Genomic DNA, 19,288 nt, shown 5'->3' on the forward strand with positions numbered 1-19,288 from the left:
AAAGATAAAAAGAAATATGGAATTGCACATTTTATTCAAACAAAAAATTATTTTTTTGATAAGATTGAGTTTCATTATGTCATAATTACAATTGACCCTTCGCTAAGCTCCGATCCCCTTGGTTACCGTTGCTTGCTCTGACAAGCTTTGCAGAACTTCCCTTACACAATAGTATATCATATTGAGCATATTGACTTGACTATATTGATTGTATTGTACTTGTTTCTGTCACAGCACCGTTTTTGTTTGTGTCACATAAATATGGTTTCTACTTTGATGAAAGTCTATTCTCCCAGAGGATTCTGAGCTTTGCCTCTGTTTTTCTATGTAGGAGGCTGTGATATGTTTGTATTCATTTAGAGAGGCCAAGTTGTGGGTGTCTCACAGGAGTTGACATGCTTTCAACTCTGCTTATTCAGCTTTAAAGGATTAGTTCTCTCCAAAATGAAAATTCTGTCATTTACTCACCCTCATATTGTTTCAACCAAAATTTCTTCCTTGGAACACAAAAGAAGATGCCAGTTAGAGATCTTAGTCTCAGTTGGTTTTGGTTGAGCTCTCCATTTAAACACATTTTACACTGCTCCTTCATAACACAAGACAATCAGCTCAGAATGTTTGATGTTCTCTTAAGTAAATGTAGCCACACCTGTGGAAGAATGTATTTGTAAGAATGCCAGAATATGAAAATCTGGGAATACACGCCTATAAAAACGTACATGCACTGTTAGAATTAAAGAAATAATTGCTTGTGTAGACACAAAGTAGAGATTTCTGTTTCAGAATTCTGTTACTAGTCTAAGTGGGGACACAGACACAACATCTTTTACACCCTGTCATGGGATAAACATCAGTGTGGTGGTGTTAAAATGACGACTACCCTTTCTCATCTTTTCCTATCCGTTCATTGTTTCTTTGCTTCCCCTGATGCAGTCTTCCTGTTCACGTTGCAAGGTTTTCAAGTTTTGCCCTCTCTCTCTCTCTCTCTCTCTCTCTCTCTCTCTCTCTCTCTCTCTCTCTCTCTCTCTCTCTCTCTCTCTCTCTCTCTGTTTGAGTATATGAAAGTTTTAGATAAGAGTGTTCTTATCCAGGGCTTTGCCCTTTAAATTAATATATTGTTCCATTAAGAGTAGGGCTGGGTGATATGTAAAAAATATTTTTGCGATAATTGGCTTAAATATCGCGCCATCCGATTATATTGTCAATCCCCCGCGAGAGTCTGTGAATTTTTTTGCTTTATTGATTTTGCTTTAAAAATTTACTTAATTCATTGAAACATGAAAAACATAAACAAAAGACATTTCTAAATTCAAATAGCACTTTAAACTAAATGAAAAAGCAATAAAATAATGAAGTGATAAAAAAAATCTTATTTAACCACCTCCCCAAATCCAAACATTTACTGTCTCCAATGGCTCCATTTGCCATCACGCAAGTATCAGTCAATACAGATGAAGAATTACTAATAGTGTACAAATTAAGAACTAAAGACAATTCTAAATGTAAAGACAATAATAATACAAATAATAAATTCCCTTGTGTTCCCAAAATAATGCTGCCAAATGTGTGTTCTTATCGAATTTGTGTTTGTATTGCGTTTTGGTAATACAGTTAATACTGCCTAAAGAAAATAAAATAAAATTCAATTTTAGGTTCAAGGTGAATGTGTCTTGCATTACTTTGATTTAATCACTTTCGTCTTCATTTATTTAATACAATGGTATATATTACTGAACCTGCAGAGTTGTGTTCACAGTGCATGCTAACTGAGCGGAAATAACGCAAACTAAACAGCACCTCCTGAGATGATCGGAGATAATTCGCAGCATTCTCGCTGAAGACATTATTCTTGCAAACAGTTTTCAGATGAATGAAACAGAGAAAAAGAGTGAAAACTCTTTTCATGCGCTTGTTCCACGAGACAGGCTCGCGCTGCACGCCTCTGAACAAACAGCGAATCAGACACAAGCATTGACGGCTTTTGTTTGTTCTTAAAACTATAATAATCACGTTTCTTCAAGCGCATGTCTTTGTGACTAACAGCATTTCTTGTCATGTGTCACTCCGAGACAGGTCGCCCGCCAGTTGTGGGTAGATGAGCAAAATTACCCGCTCATGAAATACATTTGGACGAGGAGCTTGCGAACTGGATTCAACCTCGTCACATTTGGCGGGTGGTGGGTGCTAGTTTCACACCCTGGCCACTGTTTAATATATTTGGTGACTTCCCAGATCCATGGTTTTGCCATTTCCCGAAATTGTCGATCATCATCCATTCGCAGTCGGCATCGGGATCTTTGCAAGTCATCATCAATATCTGATTATATCGTCCTATCACCCAGCCCTAATCAAGAGCCCTACACCCTTATATCGTCAATGTGGCCCTTAAAGTGATTACAAATAATGTAAGTCTTAAACACCACTCCCTCTGAGTGAGTGTATGTGTGCTTGTGTTTGTTTATGTGTGGTTGGCAGGCACAGAATATCAGTTTCTTTCCAAGACTATGCAATCAGGGAGTACATAGGTGTGTCTTCATTCTAAATGGATTACTGTTAATATCAAGCTTCATTTATGAGACTTGGAAGAGCTGAATATTTCAAATAAACCTAAATTGCCTGTATTAAGGAACAAAATAAGTATGTATAACCAAACACACTTCTTTGATAGTCTTTGAGGTAAGATGAATTTGCACTGCATGCTAAAAGCTGTAGGTTAATCAGACACCAGCTGTTTGTGACATTCCTCGTGGCTTTTCTGGTCAAGTGTTTAGCATAAACAGTGTAATATCAGCCTGTGTTTTGGCTTTGGATTAGTTATTCAGAACATTGTTTTTTTTATTATTTTTTATTTTTTTACTTGATACAGGATAAGGAGAAACTTTTCATAATATACCTCTTTTGTCGTCACTTGTCTATACTTAATAGACAAAATTGTCTAGTGTGATAAAGTTGACAAAACGTCTCTTAGGGACCCTCAAGGGTAAAAAATTATTAATAAAGTAAATTATAATAATGATCAAGAATGCCTTTTGCATATACTATATATATTATTACCTGTAGGGCCCTATGGTTTCCCTTATTCAGAAAACATTGATGAAATAACTGAATCTAGTCATAAAAATGGCATTAGCTAAAAATGCGGGATGTCACAGAATTTGACATATTTGGGATGAAAATGAATATAGTTATAATGCACAATTAATCAAATTAAAATTGCAGTTCTTTCTAGTGTGATTATTAAACCACAAAAGGCTGTGATTTAATTGAATAAATATGTAATCTGCATGTGCTGCATGCTTCAAAATGACTGTAAAGCCGACTGCTCATACACCGAAAACACCATCACGATCATCGTGCGCCGCACTGTGCGCGCGAGCGTTTGCGTGCGTGTGCGTGTGTGTGCGTGCATAGTAGATGACAGAGCAGAGTGCTCTAAATTGTGGAGCACATACAGACTATTTATTTGTTTAATTAAATCACAGCTTTTGGGGTTTAATAATCACACTGGGCTTGTAGCGAACTGCTAATCCAGACGTGTGAAACTACCGTCAAAAATACACAAAAATGCCAAAATAAAAGCTTGATTTAAATGGACGTGTAAAATGAAAATATATATATTACTACTTTATGGTAATGGTTACTATAAATAATAATAGTAATACAAATAATAATAATAATGTATTACAGCAATATCTCACATCTGTTATGTTGTGCAGCACTTTATTTGATAAAAAAAAAAACAATTGTCCGGTGTTGTTTCGCAGAGTGCTCTGGAAATTTTGAATAAAATCACTTCATTTGTTAAAAATTAAGTTGAAATATTTAATTATTTAAAATAATTATATTTTCATTTGATATAAGTTTTTATGAATTTATTTGATTTTGACACATTTTGATAATAAAGTTAAATTAAATTACCTCTCGAGTGTTTTTGCCCAAATATTACACCCGTCTGGCACATAAAATGTCCTGCAAATGTTCTGAAAAAATGAGCCTTGAAAAGAGTGGGAACCCTGATGTATATAGTACTGTGCAAAAGTCTTAGGCACAAAAGATGTTTTTACCAAAGTATCTGTCTTAAGATGGTTATTTATATCTTCAGCTTTAGTGTGTCAATAGGAAATATAAATGTTAGACTCACAAACATTACTTTTGCAAATGGAAAAGATTAGAAAAGAAGAACAGGGAGCCCTGCAACAGATGTCATGGCCCCCACAGCGCCCCCCACTGAACATCGTGTCAGTCTGAGATTACATAAAGAGACAGAAGCAATTGAAACAGCCAAAATAGATAAAAGAACTGTGGCGAATTATCCATCCTATCTGCCAACAACCAAGAAAAACTGTGTCCAGGTGTACCTAGGAGAATTGGTGCTGTTTTAAAGGCAAAGGTGGTCACACTGAATATTGATTTAGCTTTTTTTTATGTTTACTGGACTTTGTATGACATTAAGTGATAAATGAAAAATATTGAATGCATTATTTTTGAAGACATCCTCACTATGCAAAATTTTTCACAAGTGCCTAAAACTTTTGCACAGTAATGTATATTTTCTGCAAAAGGCTTCTTTTAGGGGTAGAGTTGGGGTTTGGGTAAGGGTTATTCTGTATTTATTAAATAACCTTTATTTTGGAAAAAAGTAGAAGTCTACGGCAGTGTTTCCCAACCTTTTTTCTGCCACGGCACACTTTTTACAATTAAACAAATCCCATGGCACACCTCTATCCTACTGTCCCACATAACCATCGTTGACAGTTTTCCTTTTCAAGAACTTCAACGTTTTTTGTACATTTTAGTTGCGTGTTTACTCGTAATGTTTGAAATTCGGCAATACAAAAAACACCAAGTCACATAGGTATGGTAATGAGATCACAGGTGGCAAGAGTGCTAATTGGGTAATGAATAAAAACAACAAATTTGCATCTTTTCTTATTTTTAGATTTGTTCTTGCAATGCCACAGCAAATAATTTTGTATTTATCTATTTATTTACATGGCTCCAGACTAACATTTAAGAGTGGTAGCACTGGTGTTAAATTCTACAAATGGTCGCACCAGCACTTGAGTTGGTTGCACCGGTCCAACTGAAAGAAAATTTGTTTTCTTTCATGGTTTCTTTTTTATCAGGATCTTGATGATAAAATACAGAAGACAAACAAAGCCTTTTTCTACAATCAGAGGGCATTAGAAAAGATTTTACACAGAAGGAAAGTTCCATTGTATCCATAGTTTTAACTGTGGCATTTGCAATAAGATCATAGTAACCAAAAGTATAAGTAAAACCATGATTAGCAGTAACCGTAAAACAAATTATGGCATTTTTCGTAAGAAAAACACGTTCTGAAATTAAATTGTATTCTCTCACTACTATATTGAGAAGTTCATGGTAAATATTTTTTAAATATCTGTGATGTGTGGATTGAAGTCTGTTCATTGTGCAGATTTCTCCTTTATTACTTTTCAGTGCTGTTTAGAATGTTGGGGACGTTTAATAAAATTTTAAACTGGTTTAATCATCGACACATTATGGGCTTTCATAGAGGTTTTAAACAAATAATCAATGCCGAATTGGTGACCCAGCCTGTGCTTCTCGCAGTTCTGTTATGATGATCCGCGCGGCTGAGTCCTCGAGACCGGTCCACGTGTAAATGCACGTCTCTGCGCTGATCTGTCCATTGAGCAGCACTGACTGATCCGGGTAGAGCTGTTTCCTTGCGCATTTGGATCAATTGCCATTTGATATTTCTCATACGGAACAAAAAACGACAGAGCACAATCAGAGTCAGCGACCTCTTGCAATGTTTAATCGAACTGTTAGGAAAAATGGTTGAAAAATTAGTGCCTTGATTTATTTTGTGGAATCTGATAATTTTCCAAGGCACACCTGACAATCTTTCACGGCACACTAGTGTGCTGTGGCACAGTGGTTGGGAAACACTGGTCGATGGTATGTTCTCAATTAGATAGCTAGATAAACGTGTTTGTTTGTGGTGTACGTAACTATAGTTTGGGGATGAATTTTTCCAGAAATTAGCTAAATCAAAACCTCCCTTTGTGGACATTTAGAGATGTCCTCATTGAGAAAATGTTTTCATAAATAAATAAATATATATATATTATTTTGCCTACAAATGCATAAAGTTTTCTCTTAAGGTTTGTAGGTTAGTCTATAGAAATTTTAATTATATATTATATTGTTAGAAAGTATCTAGATAGATAAACATAAGTAAACATAAGTGCATTCTGTTGTTACTCTTCCTGTCAGGAAAGGCAGAGCTGATGAATAGCATCCTGTACTGTTTTCTCTAATGCAAACAACCTCAGCACACACACTCCATCTCTCTCTCTCTCTCTCTCTCTCACACACACACACACACACACACTCCGTCTTAATGCTCAGGTCGATACTCATCATCTTAAACACACAGTCAAACACATAGGGACAGTCTGATAGACTCATCACAATCAGTTCTTTTTGCAATCAGGGAGCCGATGAATCTTTGTGTGTGTGTGTTAGATACACTGTACCCTCTGTAGTCTCCTCATTAAAAGAGACATGGTTGAATGGACACCAGTTCAACCAGTATATTTCTATGAGGTCATCACAATACTTTCATGGGATCTTGTTCTCTTTCTCTCTAAAATCATCTTACTTTCAAAATTTTTGTCACTGCACCTGCTAGTTTATGCCTCACATAACAATGAGAAATTTACATTTATCCATTTGGCAGACACTTTTATCCAAAGCGACTTACAGTGCATTCAAGATATACATTGTAACAGTTTATGTGTTCCCTGGCAATCGTACCCATGATCTTGGCATTGCAAGGGCCATGCTCTACCAGTTGAGCTGCAGGAACCCCTGAAAAATTAATGGATGAAAAATATCAGTAGTTTTTATTATTATTATTATAAAGGGGTACTATTTGCCCCCTAAAATGTATTTTTACCTTTATGTGGGCATATTCTTTCTAACCATAAAAAACAGTGTGTGGTCTTTATGTCAAATACATGAACAAATTAATTTATATTAATTGAAATAGATTCTCAGTCTCAACAATCATGGTTGTTACCTCTTAATCAAGCTGTAAATAATGCCCATGGCATCATAACACAATAAATGTTCTACTAGAATACATGTTAAATAAGGCCAGTTCCTTTGTTGGATTATACAGTAGCATGGTATTCAAGGCTGATTTTATTTTTTTCATCCAAAAACACTTCATATTCGCTAAACATACAACACGCATTTCTGAGACAGAGAAGACAGATAAGACATCACTCAACTCATACTTGACCCAAAACTAGGTAGTAAACACTTTATATTAGGTGTCTTTAACTACTGTGTACTAACATTAAAATACATTCAATACAATGTATTTATAGTGTAGCTACATGTTGTTCTGCAAAATTCTCACAAGACTCACATTTGCTGCCACTGAGGTTGAGGTGTAGGTTTAGTTAGGGTTTAGGGTAAGGGTTTGGGTAGGGTTAGGTTTAGGGTTGGGGGTAAGGTTAACAGTGTAATTACACATGTAATTAAATGCAGGTACTTTAAATTTAAGTACATTTGTAACAACATGTATGCACATAATAAGTACATTATATCGAATGCTTAAGTACATAGTAGTTAAGGACACCTAATATAAAGTGGGCCCAAAGTTAGATAATGTTAGATGTTTTTTTTTTTTTTTTTTTCTATACATTTCAAATATCTGGGTGTTTAACACTTTGGGTGGCAGTGTTGAGCCCTAAACCCTGGTTAATTTTTGACTCTGTCCTGTGGCATTAGTTAAATGCTGTTTCTGAAGCAGTTCCGGTTGATTGAGGTTTATGGTGCAGTTTGTTACAGGGCAGTGAACTGTATGTTTTGTTTTTAAGCAGTGACTTTGTAGTTGAAATGTGGTCAGGGTTAATGGCTCTGCTGTACTCTTCTCAATGACATACACTGATCAGCCACAACATAAACCACCTACCTAATATTGTGTAGGTTAGTAAATTCTAGAGACTGTTGTGCGTGAAAATCCCAGGAGATCAGCAGTTACAGAAATACTCAAACCAGCCTGTCTGACACCAACAATCATCTATGTGAATCAATCAGTCGTGTGGCAGCAGTGAATAAAATCATGCAGATACGGGTCAGGAGCTTCAGTTAATGTTCACATCAACCATCAGAATGGGGAAAAAATGTGATCTCAGTGATTTGGACCGTGGCATGATTGTTGGTGCCGGATGGGCTGGTTTGAGTATTTCTGTAACTGCTGATCTCCTGGGATTTAAACACACAACAGTCTCTAGAATTTACTCCGAATGGTGCCAAAAACAAAAAACATCCAGTGAGGGGCAGTTCTGCGGACAGAAATGCCTTGTTGATGAGAGAGGTCAACAGAGAATGGCCAGACTGGTTCGAACTGACAAAGTCTACTGTAACTCAGATAACCACTCTGTACAATTGTGGTGAGAAGAATAGTTGGTGCTGGGTTGGCGCTGTTTTGGCAGCACGAGGGGGACCTACACAATATTAGGCAGGTGATTTTAATGTTGTGGCTGATCGGTGTACATACATACACACACACACACACACACACGTTTCTTAGAAGATGGTTTTCTGCTCCCCTGGGCAGATTGTGTCTCTTTTTACTCTCTGATTGGCTAATGTCCAGCTCTGAATGCTGTGATGTCTCACCCAAAAGGGAGTGGCAGTGTTTTTATGAATAGGCTGCTATGTGGCCGAATCAGCTCCACCTGGTGGTTGATCACAGTGCTGCAGTATGATTAAACTGCTCAATTGATTTTTGAGAATCACATTAGTTTTAAACTCTTTTTGTTTTAATCCCTCCCCCCATCCCCCCACTTTGTGCATCCACAGGAGCTGGTAAAGCAGTGTGTTAGTGGACATGAGGAGAATAAAGACACAGACAATCTGGTGCAAGAGACAGACAGCCAGTATGGCACATGGGAGACGGGACTTCGCACAGATGACAGGTAAACACACAAACGCACACCCCTATCAAAACATAATATAACCAGATTAATATTTTAATCAAGTCAGATACTCTCTGACCTGATTATTGCAACACAAGGCCTTTTAATCTTAAACAAATGTTCCAAGTCGAAACAAGTTAAAGGAATTGTTCACCTAAAAATAATTTACTCACCCTTATGTAGTTCCAAACCATATGAGTTTTTATATACATTTTCAATGAAAAATGACTTATATTTTTACGTTTTCTTTCACTAAAATCTACTGTATGCCTTCAGAAGACTTGGAATTTGATGTACAAGTCGCATGGATTACTTTTGGGTGCGTTTTTAAGTTTTAAAGTGAGTCACTGTTAATTGCCATTATATTGAAAAGGCAGACAGAGATATCTCCTTTTTGTGTTCTGCAGAAGAAAGAAAGTCTTATAAGTTTGCAGTGACATGTAAATTATGGCATAGTTAAAAAATTTTTGTTGAACTATTCCTTTAAAGGGGTCATGACATGCCCTTTATTTATTATTTTTATATGTTCCTTAAGATTCACCTATACTATTAGTTTTTTTTTTTTTTTTTTTTTTTTTTTCGCAAAAAATCATATATTTATAAAACAATCTTTTTCCACCCTCATTCTGGCCCTCTGTCAGAAACACTTGGTTTTGATGCTGCTTCTCCTTTAAGACTTGACAGTAAACATCCACTGTTATGATTGGCTCTCTGCTCTTGACTGACCTGCTCTCTATTTGCCATCTCACTGCTCACCGCTACTGGGCGGGCTATGGAAGTGATTAAAGGTAAATCAGTGGTTGATGTGTTGTTGTGGAGGCGGTTAGATGCAAATGTCTACCACAATGTGGAGGAAGTAGAGAACGGGTTGTTTTAGCAGCTTGGTTTCATCAAATGCTCTTTTTGCAGTGAGGAGGAAGTTTCGAGTTCTGAAACTTGGTGTGTTTTTTAGTGGTGCACTGATCAGGAAAATTGAGGCCGATACCGATCTCAGATTTTTTAACACTGATCGACTGATACCGATACCGTTTTTTTTTTTTTTTTGGCAAGTTATATTGTGCAGTTATACATTTATGCCCCACACAGTAAAATTATGGTAACACTTTACAAAAAGGTTCCATTTGTTAACATTAACAATATTACTGTAGTTAACATTAACAAATGAACTTAATGTTAGTTACAACATATACTAATACATTTTTAAAAACAAAAGTTTTATTAATTAACATTAATGCACTATGAACTAACATGAACTAAGAATGAACAATTGTATTTTTATTAACTAACATTACAATTAATAAAGGCTGTAAAATATATTGTTCATTGTTTGTTCATGATACCTAATGCATTAACTAATGTTAACGAATAGAACCGAAGTTACCAAAATTACATTAAAATTACATTAATTGTGAATTGCTAAAATGTATTTGTTTTGAAACAGTTATTAATAGTTCTGTTGTCAATATCAAAAGGTCATTGTGACATAGTCATTGTAAAAACCATGAGAGCATCGCACACAGCAGAGATACGTTCAAAAATAAGAAAAATATATCCATTACCATCTCTAAAACTGCTCCAGTGAGAAATCATTAACATCTATGATTTGTTTACTCTCTTTGGCATTTTGCTGTAACACAAATCACTAATTATTAAGCAAATGCATGAAGACGTGGTGCCGTTATGGTTAAAATGTAGTTGCTGTGATTAGTGGTAATGTGAACAACATTAATCTGATTTAAATTGGGATCCTCACAGAATAGCGCTGAGATGAGTGACTGATGAGATAATGAGAGCACCTGGAGAGTGTGCATGTTTGATTGACACCAGGAGTGAGCATATTGAAGGGAGTGAAGCTGAAAGTGCTCATGATCGCTCAACACAACGTCTGATTGTCATGACTCACGTTACATCACATATACTCAGATTTGTATATGCATGTTTATTTGTTGTTTAATTAGTTTTATACTCGTTTACAGTCTCTTTATCCTCTGTGCTCACAGTGCAGTGAGTCAGAATTACTACCATAATGACTCTAGAAAATGGGCAACTTAATATTAATACATGTGTAATTCTTACACATTTTTAAAAATAAACCTGGATATTCATCTGAATTACAGCATGTCTGAAAGTTTAAATTTTTGAATACATAGAATTGCTCACCCTCCAGAGGCCGCACTGTCATGCATCAAGAGCTGAGAAAGCGCTCATTCATTAGAGTAGCAGTGTATGTGTGATTCCCTGCATGCTGCAAAAAAAGATTGGCTGATCTCCGATCTCAGACTTAAGACGAAGATCGGACTATTTAGATCGGCGGCCGATCGATCGGTTCACCACTTGTGTTTTTATAGTACAATGACCTCTTGATATTTCAAAAGATCATGGAAATATTTATTCCTCATATCATGACCCCTTAAAGTCATTAAAAGGCCATACATTATTATTATTATAAAAATGCTATGCAACTCACATTTCTAAGTAAAATGGAAGCAGTTCACCTTCATTTTACTTCTCAAAGTGACATTACAACTGATTCTAGTTGTTCTAGCCCTAATATGTATAAGCTTAGCAAGAAATGTTATGCTTAAACTAAGATCTAAAAGTGCAGTGAAGCAGTTATACAGTATTTTGCTAAACCATTCTTTGTGTCTAAACCCACACATATGCACCTGAACAAATCCAGAACTGTGCTCTGTTACTGTTTGCAACTCAACACCAAGATCAATTGCATCTATTGAGTCTGTAACAGAGCTCTGTCTCCTGCTATAATGACCTCATGGATCTAGACACAGAGATGCATCTTCATTTTAGAATAGACTAGGGTTCTCAGAGAGGTTTTATTACAGTAGAGACTAATGCAAGAGAGATTCAGATGCAGTGAGAGTGGAGCTGATATGAATGGATCACTGGGTGGGTGGGTTGATTTTTGAACTGTATTTTGTTGCTTATACGTATGTACTCTCAAATGGCCTTTGTATGGGTTTGGGTTGGCATTAAGTAAGCAGTGAATGTACAACACAGTGTCCCCAAAAAGTTTTTGGGCACTGCAGCCACACTTGTGTGTAAGTGGTAAAACAAAATATCAAACCAAGTGTCATTTATTTCATTTCTCAAAAACCAGTTTGTTAGGTTTTAAATTATACAATATAAAACAAAAGATACAATGTTCAAAATTAAGATTAAGTATTTGGCCACTGTCTGGTCATCAGACTTGTTGTTACATGTAGATTACATTTATAAGTAATTACAAACATTGTCCAAATAGTTTTTGGGGCTAGTTAAGTTTAGTTCTTTCTCTTTATATTCTCACTTTTACAGTGCTAAGTGTATTTTCTACACAAATTGAGCATAAACACCATATAATTGTTAAATTACCTTTTATTATTACTCCTCCTTAGCCTCACTCCAGCTACACCTCCATCAGAGTGCAACCTCACCCCAATTCCACAGAAACCCACTCCACTTCACACGTCAGAACAACCCCTTCTCATTGACACACCCGATGGCTCGACACCCTGTCCTCACGAGCAGATGGACCTAGCCCCTTTCCCAGAGGTTAGTCCTGACCAAGCCCTCAAACCTTAAAACAATACCTGCTTTCTGTAGTTTATCTTATAGATTTATAAATGTGACAGGTTGGGTGGATTGTAAAGCTTGGAAAGATACCCTAATTATAAGGCAAACACTTAAGCTATTTGATGGATAAGTCTCTTTCCTTCTGTGTAGATGCCCACTACACTATTAGACTCTAGTGCACTACGGTCCAGGGTTCAGTTAAACAAGAAGACTCGCAGAGCCCTGCCCTCTCGAGCCGCCCGTCACAGTGCCCTCTTATCACAAGTACCTGAGGGAAGTGGAGTAGGAACTGATAAGTGGCGCTGCAGGGACTCGACAGGTACTTACAGTATCTTAGCAGCTAAGTACCTGTGTTTATAGATTGCTACAAGGAATTCTTACCCTTTTAGGTTACTCAAAGATAATTGTCTCTCAACTGTATTTCAAGTCAATACAATGTAGTCCTCAACACTCAATTCTTTCTCTTGTTCTCTACCTCCCTCTGTCTCCAGTGGAGAAGGCTGATTCTTTTAAGCAAGAGGAGGAATCGGACTCTGAGGAGCAGGCCAAGGGAACCGAGAACAGTACCTCCTCTATATACTCTCAGCCTCAGAGGGTGGCTCTCTTTCCTGGCATGGACCCTTCTGTCTTAAAGGTGAGTGAGCTTTTCAGGAGTTCAACCATGTTTTACACACCTTTCCATCATATCATTCTTTGCAATGAGCTATTGCATGCAAAAAGAACAGTAATTGCGTAGTACTAATGAGAGGTTGACAGATTTGTCGTTTTGCACCTTTAACAGCTTATGGAAATAAAGGATATGTGATTCTGATGATCGGCTGTCGATGAATTATACTACTACTCATATTGGATATATGACATTATTGCACAGCTACTTGTGTAATTTATTCTGATCGGTCAATAACAGTTTTCAGCTGTCAAATATTTCTGAATAATGACCATTGTCCATCAAGAATGGGAATCATAAGGAATTTAACGATTCCGGTTCCGATTCCTCTTTACGACTCCGGTTCCTTAACAATTCCAGTAACAATTCTTTTAGTACTTTTGAGAAAAAAAATTATTAGGAAATAAGAGATGCCATTTTTATTGCATTTACTGCCCTTTGCAGTCTGTTTCCAAATGATGACATCATTTCAAGTTTCTACAGAACTGATATTAATAAATCAGAAATTAGCGATGCACTGATATGGAATTCATGGGCCGATACAGATAATTGATAATTCACAGCCCATTGTGGCCGATACCGATAACCAATATTTTTTTATTTTTTTTATTCTTTAACCTGGAACTGCTAGCTAATTCATTAAAAGCTTCTTCTATTTGAGAAACATGTGTCTTTTAAAAGCTTGGAATTTTGACCTGCTGTTATTTAAGGTTTGGCGGATGTAACCTGAACCAGAAATGTGCCTATATTACAGATGTATGCTGATTTGAATGACAAACAAATGACAATTCACATAAATTGTATGGTACCCATTTAATTGAGTGTTTACGGTAATCCTGATGACTCACTAACAGAAAGATGGTTTAATGCATTAAACCAAAATGACGCTATAAACTGCATGTAATGAACATTAAACAACAAAACATATAATGCAAATCCTGATCTCTGTATATGTAGTTTAATATTTATGCAAGCAGCCAGACTGCGAGTGCAGCAGTGGTTTGTGTGTGTTATGTATGTGTGCTTACGCGCATCTCGTTCACAGATGCTTGTTACAACGCTCATCTGTGACAGTTCTGCTGTAAACTTATTAAATGTGAACACAACAATCATAATGGGAATAGGTAACTTCATACAGATCGAATAGTCATGAGTCATAACGTTACAAAATTCTCAACTCGTAAATTACAACAAACACATTTGTTTCACTCAAACTAGTGTTTTTAGCCGTCTCGAGTCACTCTTTGAGAATTATTTCAATATAAATGTACTGTGTTAGGTTGTGTTTGGACTTGTTTTAATCACAGTGCTGTGCTGTAAGTAATGGTGTGCTATTTCCCACATTCTGTTTATATTTCATGAAGTAATATGTGAAAATGATCGCCCCCAAGGCACATACTGTACATACAGGTTTTTGATGCATTTTCATTTATTGCCTCATGAAACAAACAGAATATGGGAAATGGCATGTCGTTAATTACAGCATATATTTAATTCATGCATTTATTCTTTTTTTAAATTCCACTTATTACAACAAAACTTGTTTATCTTTTACTACACATTGTCATATAAACAAGGAGTTAGTAACATAGGTCTGAAGTACAACATTGAATAAACACAGTAACAGTTCCAGAGACATTTGTGTCATGTATTCTAATGTTGTACTTCAGGCATGTGAGACTTACAGATCTTATTTCATTTAGAGTTGCACATTCATAACTTGTGCATCAGTATAAGAATAATTTAAGAACTGCTTCGACTGATGTATACGATTTTTTGATTCACTAAAAAGAAACGGCACATAAGAGTCATTCATTTGACAATCGGACTATACTGGAAGCACTGTATGTTTCGCGATGTATAGATTCAAAAGATCCAGCTCATAAGAGTCATTAGTTCGAGAATCAAAATACGCTGGTAGGGTTTTACGCTATAGATTCAGTAGAGGGCTGCGCTGGCGCTGAATTGCGCTGCATGAAACACCGTCAGAGTATTTTAGTGCAATGTTCTGTCCGCATCGGTGGAAAAATTGTCCATACTGTAGCAGTGCTTTGTAATTTCCGTTCTACAATGGGGTCCTAACACCCTGTCAGGGTTTATGACAAAATATAGGGTTTATTTTGCGATAATGACTGGCTGAGAGTAGATGATCTCACTTTTTACATGGCTAACTACCAAACAAGTGATTTAATTGTAATATGTAAGGGAAACAAAATATCAATCATCTACAACATGTTTTCGATCTGCCTAGAGCGCAGACATAAAAAAAAATGTAAAAAAATCTGTGTATTTCCAGCTATATAGTGTAACTAGATTTTCGCTTTTTGCCGCAATAAACTGCACCTGGGGTTTCACACATTTGGACTCCTGAGTCTATGAGACAATTGAGACAATTTTCATAGTTTCAGATCTTACAGACTGAAAAATGTTTACTTTTCAAAGCGAATTATTTTTCTAAAGAAGTTTGATGTGTGATCTGAATGTTCTTTGTTATCTCAGGCCCAGCTAAAGAAAAGAGGAGAGTCAGACAATCAGACAGACAACCCCTCACCCTCTCAGTCCTCCCGCGCACCCAAATCTCCATTCTTGCCTCGAGCTGCTCGTGTGTTGCCCCCTGCTGGTGGCAAGGAGAATCGGTGAGTGCCTTTATGTCTGTAGAGCTCAAATTGCTGCCTTGTCCAATGTGTATTTTTGGATTGTGCTTGTCTTGACTTTATGACTGTGTTTTTGCATCTGAATTCCTTTCTTTACGTCCCCTCTCAGAGAAGAGTCCTCACCTCAGTGGCTGCAAGAACTAAAGACTAAGAAACGATTGAGTCAGTATGAAACCGATAGTACAGCCTGAGCAAGCAGGTAAATCTCAGTCTCGCGTGTCTGTATGAAAGCTAAATTATAATTAGGGGTTGTTACAATACCAACGTTTCAGTTGGCAATCTAATTACTAGAGATGTTTCATGCTTCTCCATACCAAGTTCCATACCACAGCAAAAAGTAATATGAGATTGAACAAATATTGTTCTGACAGTTTCTTGTTTTATTTCCTTTTATTGTGTTTTTCCTTTACAATTTTGATTGTCTTTGATTTGGTCTTTTTGGCTGCATTTATACTGCAAGACAATGCACTGATCCCCTATTTTGACACTTCAGATTTATCGTCCCACCTGTTGACTTTCACTTCAAACATAACGTTATTGGAATGCAATGTTTACGTTAAAGGAAAAGTTCACCCAAAAATGAAAATTCTATTTACTAATCCTCATGTTGTTCCAAACCCATATAACTTACTTTCTTCTGCAGAAACACAAAGGATTTATTTAAAAGAATATCGCAATCACTGATTTTCATACAATAGCCATTGATAGTGTCTCACTTTAAAGCATAAAAAAGTGTGAATCAGTACTCACTACTTCCGATATTGTAGAAAGACTTGTATTGTTACATCTTGTACATTTTACTATTCACCTAATATCAAAGTACTGGTACTACTGACATCTCTAATTATGTCTCTCACTTGTATAATGATTCTGCTTATCAAATACTTTTATAACACCAACTTGTGTCCCCCCCTCCCCTCCATTTCAGGATGCCTTATAACTGCAGTATCTGTAGCTGTAGCACGTGACAGAAGCCTTAACCTTTGACCTGGAGTTGACGGGAATCTGCTGCTGCTGACTAAGTCATTAAGTTTTTTTTGTTTTTGTTTCTTTGTCGAGTTGTGTACATGTGCATGGTGCCTTTCTAAAAGATTTCTGGCTAACAAACAGGGCAAAGCAGAGATCTCTGTGTGTAAGTGTGTCCATGTGTATGTGTTGGATTATTAAGTCTTAAGCCCTTTTTCATATGAGATAATTCTTTTTGCATAGAGCCACTTTAACCTCTAGTGAGCAAGAGATCAGAATTTTGGTGGAACTGACAGTTGTAGGTTGGACCACACACACACACTGCAAAAATGTTTTCTTAATCAGTAATTTTGTCTTCCAGTAAAAATATCTAAACATCATTGAAACAATTTACATTTCTCATGAGAAGCAAAAGTGCATAGGAAGTTGCAACTTGATTTCAGATAATATATCTTTTTTTTTTTTTTTCATTTAGTGAGCCTTATGCTTAACAAAATCTTACACAGTTTTGCACAAGTGAGTATATCTTGTCTTAAAGATGTATAGATATTTTTACTGGAAAACAAGACAAAAAAAAAAGAAAAAAACTAGATAAGAAAATTATTTTCTTTGCAGTTCACCTACAGTAACCTGAAGTGCTTCATATAACTGTAGTATGTGCCGGTTATTGTTTTGGTTTATTTTTATACTTTATCTTTTCATGTAAGTACAGCTTTCATTTGTTTTTTGTTTAATTCCCATTGTTTTTGTTCAGTTGATACTTATAGGCATCAGTTGCACTGCATTTTCATAGTCATCATGATTTATTTCTCGACTGTTATAGTCAACAAATCAGTGTTGAGCTAGCTGTAAAACAGACTGTATAGAAAGTGTATTTAGTTATGAAAATTGTTAATGCAATCACAATGTTATATTTGTATTAATGATGGTTTGAAAGAGTCATTGTCGTGGAAAATGTTATATGTTTAATAATCAACATGAACGATCACACAAGTCTTGGACTCAGATTGTTCTTCATTTAAGAAGAACTGAAGTCCTATGAGAGTATGTGTGTTATTTTGTGAATGTAAGGTTAGGATTGGATTTTCCAGTTTGGATGGACCACTGAATGCATGTAGTTTATGATTTGTCTCTACCCATAGATTCAGATTTGGGGCTCTCCACATTCAAAGGACTGTGTGCTGTTTCAGTCTAATTGGATGTCTGTTTCACAATTTGTTTAGCTTTTGGTATTCCATTACGTTCTTGTTTGAATGAGCATGCCATAATAACATCATGATTGAAAACAATTCCAGCGCATGTACAATCAATCATTTCTATTATTTCACTTTATATTCTTATTTTTCATCCCAAGACTTTTCTTGCTTTAATTATGGGCCAAAATTGAATGGTAAAAAATTGCACAATCAAAATGAATCTGTCCTACTGACCAATTCTCCTCTTCCCTACAATGTCTGTAATAATGAATGAATATGCAAAGGGAAAATGTTTCATTTGTGTCCCTCACTCTTAGTCACACACACAGTGTATCTTGAAGCTTGTTCTGTTTTATTTACTAGTTCAGGGGAATTTTACTATAAGTACTATAAGCATTGTTCAAATGACACTGCACATTTGTTGTCACCATATTTTTTTTCAAACGCAGGGCCATGGTGCCACTTCCACCTAAAGTTCCTTCAACAAGCACTTTTCACCTGTTAACAAACAGCTGTGCTGACCAATAGTCAATCTTTTTAATGCACGAGTCCTCACCTGTGATGTCAATGTTGTGATGTTGGTATGCTAAAGGTATGCGAGTAATGTGTCCTATGGTTGTTTTATTTTATTTTTTCTAATATCGGCTTCTTTTCTGTCTGCCTAAAATTGTTATAGTCTGTTTAAGGGTAATTTGTCCATTTTATTTTAAATTTGACTGTAAAGATGTTTATTGCACTGTGTTGTAAACCAGTGTCCAAGACTGTAAATTCATAATAAAATTTACTATAAATTGAAAAAAAAAAAATTACTTTTTTTATTTTGAGCAAAAAGTAAACATTTTTGAACGTAAAGCTGATGTAATTTCTGCGACACTAGCACCACCGAATGGCATTGCAAATATAAACTATGTTTTTAAAACAACTGTCTGAATATGCTTCTTGTCCACAGGCGTTCAAACAGTCAGATAACACCATCCCCAATTTACGGGATTGGTTGAGTAATGTTGTTGGGGCGGGTCACTCAAAACATATCTTCCTGAGGTCCACTGATAATGTCAGTAAAGTTTATTTATTTAAAAAAAAAAAAATTGCACCAAAACCATCATAATTTAGTAATATATTACCATTTTCCACCCTGTCTTTGGCCCTCTGTCTGAAACGCTCAGTTTTGGCCTCAGTGCCTCCTTTACACTTCAACGTAAATGCCCACTGTTCTGATTGGCTAACATCGTGCAGCCCCTCAAACAC

At 36.1% G+C, this 19,288-nt stretch overlaps 1 protein-coding gene across 4 annotated transcripts in view; it reads left to right on the forward strand.

The window, feature by feature from the left end:
* LOC127414758 (calponin homology domain-containing protein DDB_G0272472-like) overlaps positions 1-18,846 on the forward strand; it is a 68,924-nt gene extending 50,078 nt beyond the window's left edge. For all 4 annotated transcript variants that reach the window (XM_051653014.1, XM_051653017.1, XM_051653015.1 and 1 more), the window contains exons 6-12: positions 8,869-8,984; positions 12,380-12,536; positions 12,708-12,876; positions 13,049-13,191; positions 15,724-15,860; positions 15,988-16,077; positions 16,807-18,846. In XM_051653014.1, coding sequence (XP_051508974.1) covers positions 8,869-8,984; positions 12,380-12,536; positions 12,708-12,876; positions 13,049-13,191; positions 15,724-15,860; positions 15,988-16,069 — 804 coding nt within the window. In that variant the 3' untranslated portion in view covers positions 16,070-16,077; positions 16,807-18,846. The remainder of the gene's footprint in view (positions 1-8,868; positions 8,985-12,379; positions 12,537-12,707; positions 12,877-13,048; positions 13,192-15,723; positions 15,861-15,987; positions 16,078-16,806) is intronic.
* Positions 18,847-19,288: the final 442 nt, after the last annotated feature.

This window comes from Myxocyprinus asiaticus, chromosome 24, assembly GCF_019703515.2.
Source record: "Myxocyprinus asiaticus isolate MX2 ecotype Aquarium Trade chromosome 24, UBuf_Myxa_2, whole genome shotgun sequence".
NCBI lineage: Eukaryota > Metazoa > Chordata > Actinopteri > Cypriniformes > Catostomidae > Myxocyprinus > Myxocyprinus asiaticus.